The following is a 9,428-nucleotide window of genomic DNA, read 5'->3' as shown; positions in this document are numbered from 1 at the left end:
ATTCTTTTCCATTACGGTTTATCACAGGATATTGAATATAGTTCCCTGTGCTATACGGCAGGACCTTGTTGTTTATCCATTCTATATATAATAGTTTGTAACTGCTAATCCCAAACTCCCAATCCATCCATCCCTGATTCTTGAGTAACTTTAATTCAAAATAATCAATATGTCATTGTGGCACATTTAGGGGCAGCCCACCCTGGTCCCCAACGCTGGTATGAACCTCCTTAACACTGTCTCTTTTTTAAAAATCACTTCAGAGAGATAGGAAATGACCAGATTCTCAGGGAATGGCCTTGGCACTTGGCTTTGTGTAAAGAAGCCTGGTGAGTGGAGAAGAGATTTTTCCTGCAGCCATAGGCCAGGAAAAGTCCCTACAGGAAGCTCCTTGGTGTTGTTCCTGGACACTTCCCTACCTTTAAGGAAAGACAGGAGGTCTGTTAGAAGTTATAACCTTGAGACCACAGTCTTACAGAACATTCATTAACAACATCTTGTCTCACAGTGTTTAACACACAGCTATGCATCAGGCTAAAGAGCAAGTTACTTCCTCCTTTATTTGGTCTGAGGCCAAGTGACCTGGAGTTAAGAATTGAGAGAGACTGAACATGAATAGAAAGTCAAGGCTTTATAAGCTTCAGATACATCTTCTGAGGGATTTTCTGAGTCTCTGAGTGACTTTTACTTCTATTTTCACTTTTTCACTTTACCTCCAATTCACTTTTACCTCCATTTTCATCCTCACTCCCAGCTGGCAAGGGCTATGGACAGAGCATAAACCTGGAAGTTTGAGCTGTTGTTAACCAGCTGTGTGACTGGGGCAAGTTCTTGCCAGTCTCTGAGATTCCATTTCTTCTTTGTAACAAGAGGCATTTGGACTAGGTGGTCTCTAAGCTCCCTTTGAGCCCATTTTGTCCTTCATTACGTGGGAACCCAGTTCTATGAGGTGACTCTCCAGCATAAAGGCTAAGAACACATTCCCAAAAAAGCTCTGGTGTGAATTTCTCCTTCATCCTCTACACACTGGTCTCTCCCTTCATTGTGCTCTCCCATGTATCTAAATTTCAGGTTCATACCAGACTTATGTCTACCATTTATTTCCACCTTTTTTCTTCCTGATATTCATACATCTGTTCCATAGGGAATGTGGAACACACAGTGAGGTCTTGAGTATTTTGTGGACCCCCAAAATATGGCATTTATAAAGGTGCTTTTTTATTTCAGTATACATAAAGTCTATCTGTGCCAGGGAGGAAGTATGGAGGTTATACAAATGATTAGAATAGAAATAATTCACCCCAGCTCCACCCTTGGGGCTTCCTCTGTTACCTCCAATATCTTACCAGATTGGTCTAGGCCAGTCCATAGAGCAAATATCTTTCCCATGATGGCTGTTCCAAATTGTCTGCTACAAAATGTCACAAACTCCCAATAATTAGGATTGGTTTTTGAAAATCAAGTTGGTAGCTCCCTACTAGTGGCCAATGGAAGACAAATTTCCTTGGCTACCTCAAGAGTGGAAACTCGGACAAAAGATACACCTTGTATTTTGGGAAATTGAGTACTTGAAGAAAAGCTCTGCTATTTCTCTCTTCTCATTAAATGGGAAATGGGACAACAAGAGAATCTCCTTGAAGTCAGAGATGGGAGCTTTATGCTGAGAATGGCAGAGGTACTCGCCAGCCTGGGTGCCCAGAGAAACTCAGAGAGTATTATTGTCTCCCTGCCTTAAGTTGTCTACCCAGCCCTGGACAGTTAGTTACCAAGCCCAAGTCCCTATCGGGTGCCTTATCAGAAACTGACACTGGTCATCAGACCTTTACCTAACAGCTTTATCTAGACTAAGCAGAACACAATGCAAAAAAAATTTTTTTTAACTGTTTTTGGCAATTCTTGGCTATCCTAACAGAAATAAACTGACTCTATCATTTCTAGAAATCTGGTCACAAAGGCAAAGATATCTTTTATCTCTGGTCAGATAGCACATGCCAGTGTTTCTTGGCAAAGCAAGACATGTTAACTTGACTTAGAAGATTTGTTAATTTCCACTGCCTTGTCCTATCCTCAGCACCCAGCTAACTTCATGACACTCTTACAAGTGATATCTTGCCTCTGCAGCGTCACCCCATGGGATCAGCTGGATTCTAGAGACGGCAAGAACTGGGTTTGAAACTCAGGTTATACCTGTTCTTCAGTATAGAAGGCCAGAGTGAAGTGGAAGGATGAGGGAGAGAGGACCAGGGTATACACCTTCACCTTCTGTGATGCTCAAACATGAAATGCTGTTTTTTACCTCAGGTTTTAAGTTGGGAGTATCTAAGAAGAAATTTCTGAAGATTAACCTCTGACAGCTTAGGAACTTACTGGAAATTTTTTTCATTAAGTCAAGCTTCAGACTTCTGCTCATTAATAAATAATTTCAGAAGTTGTAGTTAAAGTGCTTACATTTATAACACTATTTCAAAGATTTAAGTCTACCCTGCAAAAGGAACTATGATTTTGCTTGGCTTCTTCCAGGCTCCATCCTCTTTCACTCCTGCACTGGAGATGTGAAAAGCATTGAATTGTTCAGCATGCTCTCCTTTCCAAATTGGAGTTTTCTCACCTAAGCATCTTGGGACTATGGACAACCCACCTCTGTGTTCTAGTAGCTGGTGATTTTTTGCCTTCCCACATTTGTACTCCTCATTTCCAGGAATGGTCAGTTAGGGCAGTTCTATCCACTTGGAGAGTGTTTTTTTTTTTTTTTTTTTTGGCCTTCTGAAGAGTCCTCAGGCTGTGATGAGATATTAGTAAGCAGCAAAAACAGATTACAAGAAAGCCTTCAATGTCCACAGAAAAGGACATGCATGTGTCTCCACACTTATCTGTTAAAATTTTGCATAAATTACTCATACACCCTTAACAACAACAACAGAGGTTTTTCTGAGGTGGTTTCCAAACACTTTGTTCATTAGCTTTCTAGAAACTTGCTGGATTTTGTGCTTTACCGGAGTTGTATAACCCAATATATTCTCAGGGCATATGTAGATGTGTGCATGGGTGTATAACATAGGTATGAGTGATCCAGGCAGGTAAATCTTTCCCCTATACTCTTAAGTGTATGCCAAGTCATTTTCTATCTTCTCTAAAGGAGGTCACAGAGAACCATGACTAGCTCAAATGGAAGTCTCCAATTTTAGCACCCAATTCAATTTAGTCTATTCTTCTTGATCCCGTACTTAAAGGTATTATTGATACAGCATTAAAATTAATACATATTTACAAAATGAAAGAAAAGGCCTTCAATGACCTCCTCACTAAGAGGAGAGGGGCTTTTGCCCCTGGCTCTGCACAGAGCATCTTTGACCTCCTTGTTCCTCAGGCTGTACACGATGCGGTTCAGCAGAGGAGTGATGACAGTGTAGGCCATTGAGATGAGTCTGTCCTGCCCCAGGAAACTCTGGGACTTAGGCTTCAGGTAAATGACGGAGGCACAGCCATAGTGGATGATGACCACTGTGAGGTGGGAGGCACAGATGTCAAAGGCCTTCTTCTGACCCTCAGCTGAAGCAATCTTGAGGATGGTGGAGATGATGAGGACATAGGAGATGAAGACCAGGCCCATGGGTAGAACAAGGACAAAAACACTGACAACAAAGTTGATGATCTCGTTGACAGTGGTGTCTGTGCAGGCCAGCTTCAACAGGGGTCTCATGTCACAGAAGAAGTGAGAGATGACAAAGGCATCACAGAAAGACAGGCCAAAAACAGATGTTACCTGTACAATGGCCATACCCAGGCCAATTCCCAGGGACCCAGATGCCACTGGATACAGGACTCTTTACCCATGATGACTGAATACTGTAGTGGGTTGCAGATGGCCACATAGCAATCATACCCCCTGGCTGTGAGCAGGAAGCAGTTATTGATACTAAAGGTGAGACAGAAGAAGGGCTGAGTGGCACAGCCTTGGATAGAAATGGGATGATGAGGACTCAGGAGGCTAGAAAGCATACAGAGAATGATGGCCACAGTGTAGCAGGTCTCAGAGATGGACAGCATGCTCAGGAAAAAGTACATGGGAGTATAGAGGTGATGGTCCAGGTGAATAACAATCACAATAATGACATTGCCAAAGAGACTCAGCAGGTACAAAGTTAGAAAGACAACAAAGAAACTAAGCCTGTGCTACCACCCAAAGCTGGGGAAACCTTCAAAAAGGAACTCAGTCACAGCAGTGGAGTTTGGCTTTAGCACTGAGGGAGGTCTAGGTCTAAAAGAGCTGGGCAAAGGAAAGAAATGTGTGATGATAATCATGAAAGACAGTAGGCTGGACCAAGGCCTTCAGTAAAAGGTATGTCCATCCTCTGAACAATGCCCAAGACCTCAAGGGTCATCAGTGTTCAGCTGTTGGTCACTTGCTCAGAGCCATCACCTTCCCCCCACCCTCTTCTTTATTGCTATGGAAGTGTTACCCCAGGACCCTGGGGTTGATGGCAGAGATAGATCTGAGAAGGAAAATACAGACACATCAAAAGATAGATTTGTAGAAATAATTACCTAGCCATTGAAGAGGTGAGTCCAGGTCCAGGAAGAAGCCCAGCTCTATAGTTCCTCCTCCAACACTCTTGATTTAGCCCTTTAAGCATCCAGTGAGGAACAGTGACCTAAGTGAAAGACAAATTCAACACTGTCAAAATGCACTGTCAATATCAAATGTCCCATGAAGGTCCTAGAGTGGCTTCTCCTCCCCAGAACCCTAGGTCCCAGGCTTCACTTCCCTAAACCCTGCGCTAAAGTCTACTGTGATCATGAAAGACTCAAAAAGGGAGCACTTCTAGATATTTTAAGGCCATGCAGGTATTTAGCTTATTTCCTTGAATTCTAGCCAAAGGCAGGAGAGAGGCTGGAATAAGTATGAGGATATCCCTTCAAGTTGCTTCAAGTAGGGAATGGTTTTCGTAGTGTGAGAGCAAAGATAAAGCTCATTTAATCAGTGAAGGGCCAGATGTTCTATTTTTCACTTTAATTTTACATATTCCAAGTTGTGATGAGGATAGAATTGAGCTTATTCCACGTGAGCTCAGAATTGGAGACTATACTGGAACAGAGTTAACCTTGCCCTTAAACCCATATCTACTCCTGATTACCCACCATGTTTAACCATTACCTCCATTCAGGAAGCTGAGAACCATCCTATCTCCCTTCCCTTTTCCATCCTGAAGACAGTGCCTCCTGAAATTCTCTCCACTCTGTCCCTTCTTCTCCATGCTTTCTACCAACACCCAACTTTTGACCACCATCATCATTCTCTATGATGACTGCAGTGGTCTCCTAACTAATCCCCCTCATTTCAGTTGACCTTAGTCCAAGTCTTCCTTCCGAATGTTGTCATAACATTCTTTTTTTTTCTCTTTTTTCCTTTAACATCTTTATTGGACTATAATTGCTTTACAATGTTGTATTAGTTTCTGCTGTATAACAAAGTGAATCAGCTATGTGCATACGTATATCCCCATATCCCCTCCCTCTTGTGTCTCCCTCCCACCCTCCTTGGTGGTTGCAAAGCACTGAGCTGATCTCCCTGTGCTATGCAGCTGCTTCCCACTAGCTATCTATTTTACATTTGGTAGTGTATATAAGTCAATGTTACTCTCTCACTTCGTCCCAGCTTCCCCTTCCCCTTCCCTGTGTCCTCAAGTCCATTCTCTACATCTGTGTCTTTATTCCTGTCTTGCCCCTAGGTTCATCAGTCAGAAAGAGAAAAACAATACCGTATACTAACATAACATTCTTTAAAAAAAAAAGTCTGCTAATGGAGACTTCTTGCATAAATTCCTTCAGTAGCCCCTCTACATTTTAAGCATAATATTTAAACTCATTTATAAATTGAATATAGTAATACTCCACAGAGTTGCCATAAGTGTTACATGGGTTAATGTCTTTGAAGAGTTTGACATGCACTTGATACATAGGAAGCCCTTAATAAATAGTAGTTTTATTTGTACTTCTTCTTCTTCTTTTTTTTTCTTTTGGTCACGATGCACAGATCTTAGTTCCCCAACCAGGAATTGAACCTGGGCCCCTGGCAGTGAAAGTGCTGAGTCCTAACCACTGGACCACCAGAGAATTCCCTAGTACTTCTTTTTGTTTTCCACATATGAATCAGTTTAAATATTTAAGAGACGCAGTAGGAGATAGACAGTCTTCAGCCTAGAATTCTAGGATGTGTAAAGAAGCCTGTGATTATCTTAGCCTTGATTTTATAAATTTTATCATTTCCCTTCCAATTGTTCATATGGACTTTTTCATACACTTTAAAAATCTTTCCTGAGGTACACTGATCAGAACAATGCACTGCTACGTGTACTATATCAACACAGGTATGAATCAGGTAGAATAAGACTTTCATTTTTGCTTCTAATCCCCTTCTTGAAGATGCCCAACATTTTACTTCTCCCTTAGATCACAGTAGCCCACCCAGATAATATATCTAAGACTAACCTTCAGTGACTTCTAGATTGCATTTCTGGATTATAAGTAATAGTTTGGAATCCACCACTATAAAATCACAGTTTTCATTATACTTGCACACTTGATTTGAAAGTCATCCAGGTTATTCTTTTTTTTTTTTTAAATGGAGTTAGCATAGTATCCTCAGTCCCTTCTAGTCTTGTGACTGATTTTTTTAAAAATTAATTAATTTATTTTTGGCTGTGTTGGGCCTTTGTCACTTCATGCAGGCTCTCTCTACTGTTAAGTGGGGGCCACTCTTCGTTGTGGTGCACGGGCTTGTCATTGCAGTGGTTTCTCTTGTTGTGGAGCATGGGCACTAGGCACGTGGGTTTCAGCAGTTGTGGCACACGGGCTCAGTAGCTGTGGCACACGGGCCCTAGAGTGCAGTCTCAGTAGTTGTGGTGCACGTGCTTAGTTGCTCCGCAGCATGTGGGATCTTCCCGGACCAGGGCTCAAACCCGTGTCCCCTGCAATGGTAGGCGGATCCTCAACCACTGTGCCACCAGGGAAGCCCCCATCCATGTTATTCTTATAACTTAATTCCACTTTCTTGGCCAGAAGATCTTACTCATGCTGGTAGCCTACAATATTTCTGTTTCCCTCCTCCTCCAGACCATTAATCAGCACTAACTGTTGACACCCTAAAAAACTGTACCCCAGCACCATAATGTGGGAGACTCTAACAGATAGGACAATCAGTAAAGGGGTGCAGAGTGGAATGGGGAAATGAAAAACATTGGCAGGGGTAGGATTACTCATCTAGGGTGTAGGAAGGAAACATGAGAGACCAAAAAATAGGGAGAGTACAGATGGACAGAAACCTCAAAATTCAGATAATGTCTTTGACTTTGGAATTTTTACTACCTTTTATTTCTTTCAAATAAATGACACCCCCCCAAAAAAAAGTGAAACAAAGCCTTCCCCTGACTTAATCATGGATGAATATACTACTTATATTTTTCCTCCAGTGAAGAGAGCTTACTTATCTCATCATTCTCTGGTTTTCTTGTTTGTTTGTTTCCTGTGAATAGTAAAATTTTGCTTCAAATCCAAACAAAACCATTTTTTTTCAACAGTTCAATGGTTGAATAGTCACAAAGTGTAAGTACTGTGCTAATACTAGGACAACAAAGATGACCAAGGAATGGTCCTTGTCCTCATGGAGCTTAGATTTTTGAACGGCCTTTTGTAAAGGACCCAATTACAGGCCTTTGAAGTCTTATGTCCCTCTTTCCTATGTTAGTTTACAGATCCGCATTTCCAAAATCATAGAATTCACAATATTCTCTAGGAGAGATCATGTTCCTCCTTGTATAGACTTATCACTGGCTGTGTGATAACTGAATATATACTATAATAAACATTCTGGCATATCAGGAAGTGAAACTCACCAAGTGGCCTATTTCTCGGGTATTCTAGAGAGCTGTATTCATTCCTGAGGGTCATACCCCCCACTCTGGGAATTTGACTGCCTGCAAATTAGATATGGATTTTTATGAATAGTTATAGAATGTTTCCCAGATCATTATCAGTACCTTTCCTGATAATTATTTAAAACCTATCAGTTATTTAAATTTAGACCACATTGTAAAAATTTGCTATTTTAGCAAATAGTCTACTTTTTTTTTTTTAATCTTAAGGTCACTAATGTCTTACTGAGCAGAGCTATGGTTTAATAGGAATTTCCCCTTCACTGGCAAATCTTTAGATACCTCTTGGACACAATATATAAAAGAACTGGACAGGAAGGAAACAATGCCTATCCCAGTCTTCCAGTGTCTGAGATTAGAAGTGAAGGACAAAGTCACATTAATTTCCTCTAGATTCTCACAGCCCCTCCTCCTGGAAGAAGCTCCTCATTGAGTCACAAAGCACTAACTCCGGCTTGAGGTTTCTTTATAAGGTGCAAATTGTCTGTTCCAGACTCCTGGGTCTCCTTCCCAAAACAGCACTGACTGCTCCCAAGTGATCAATATCAGAAGACACAATCCAAACAGCAGAATATTTGGAGACATTATTACTCAGTCAGCTCACTTCCTAATCCTGAGGTTAATGTTTTGGAGGGAAGAGTTGCCCTGACCATTACCAGGGCTCCTTCCACCCTGCTACCCTTCCTATTCCTATAAAGTTGAAGGAAAGAACTAGTTCTCCTCCATCCCTAGAATGATGTTATAAAGACTGTAAGATGTAGATACAGCTTCTAAGTAAGAGAAGAGTTGAGGGGCAAAGATTCCAGAAAGAAAGAAAGAAAAGATATGTGGAAATGTTAGCCTGACACCCAATTCTTTGTAGTTTCCTTGAGGAACTGTAACTTGTCTGTATTCTTTGGTCAAAAGACTGAAAAAATGGCAGTCTCCATATGCTTAAGGGCTATACCCTAGGCAAAAGGGTAAAGTGGAAATAAGTTAACCCTCACAAAGACTGAATCCAGCTCAATTTTACTTAATACCTATTTGTGTTAATTTGCTCTTGCTTCTCTAGAGGAAGGTAATATAATGTACAGCCTCAATTTATTTTTACAATTTACAATTTTTTTTTCATTTATAACAGAGGTAGGCAAACTACAGCCTACTGGCCCATGAGCCTACCAGTGGTTTTTGCACAGCCTGCAAGCTGTATAATGGTTTTTACATCTATAAATGATATAGAGTGTCCAGGATGTGATAAAAATACAATAAACATACCGGGAGAAAAGACCAAAAGGCTAAAGATCAAGAAGAAAAAAAAAAAAAAGGACTCAACAGAAACAGACCCATAAAAAAAAATCACTGTATTAAAATTACCTGATACAACTTTAAGATAAATAGATTGTAGCAAATGCACCTAAGGTGACCCTCAATGAGTCACACCCATGTATAATACAGTCCTCTCCTGTGGACTGTGGGCAGAACTGTGACTTGCCTCTACTCAAGAGAATAAAGCAAAGG

At 41.0% G+C, this 9,428-nt stretch overlaps 1 protein-coding gene across 1 annotated transcript in view; it reads right to left on the bottom strand.

Annotated features, from left to right (window-relative positions):
• Window positions 1-3,224: 3,224 nt before the first annotated feature.
• LOC101270990 (olfactory receptor 10J3-like) overlaps window positions 3,225-9,428 on the bottom strand; it is a 172,709-nt gene continuing 166,505 nt past the window's right edge. Inside the window, 2 exon segments of the mRNA XM_012538502.3 lie at window positions 3,225-3,810; window positions 3,813-4,241. Coding sequence (XP_012393956.2) covers window positions 3,254-3,810; window positions 3,813-4,241 — 986 coding nt within the window. The 3' untranslated portion in view covers window positions 3,225-3,253.

The sequence above is a fragment of the Orcinus orca genome, chromosome 1 (assembly GCF_937001465.1).
Source record: "Orcinus orca chromosome 1, mOrcOrc1.1, whole genome shotgun sequence".
NCBI classification, from domain to species: Eukaryota; Metazoa; Chordata; class Mammalia; order Artiodactyla; family Delphinidae; genus Orcinus; species Orcinus orca.
Note: the sequence above shows the minus strand (reverse complement) of the source record. Positions and strands in the feature narration are given on the sequence as shown.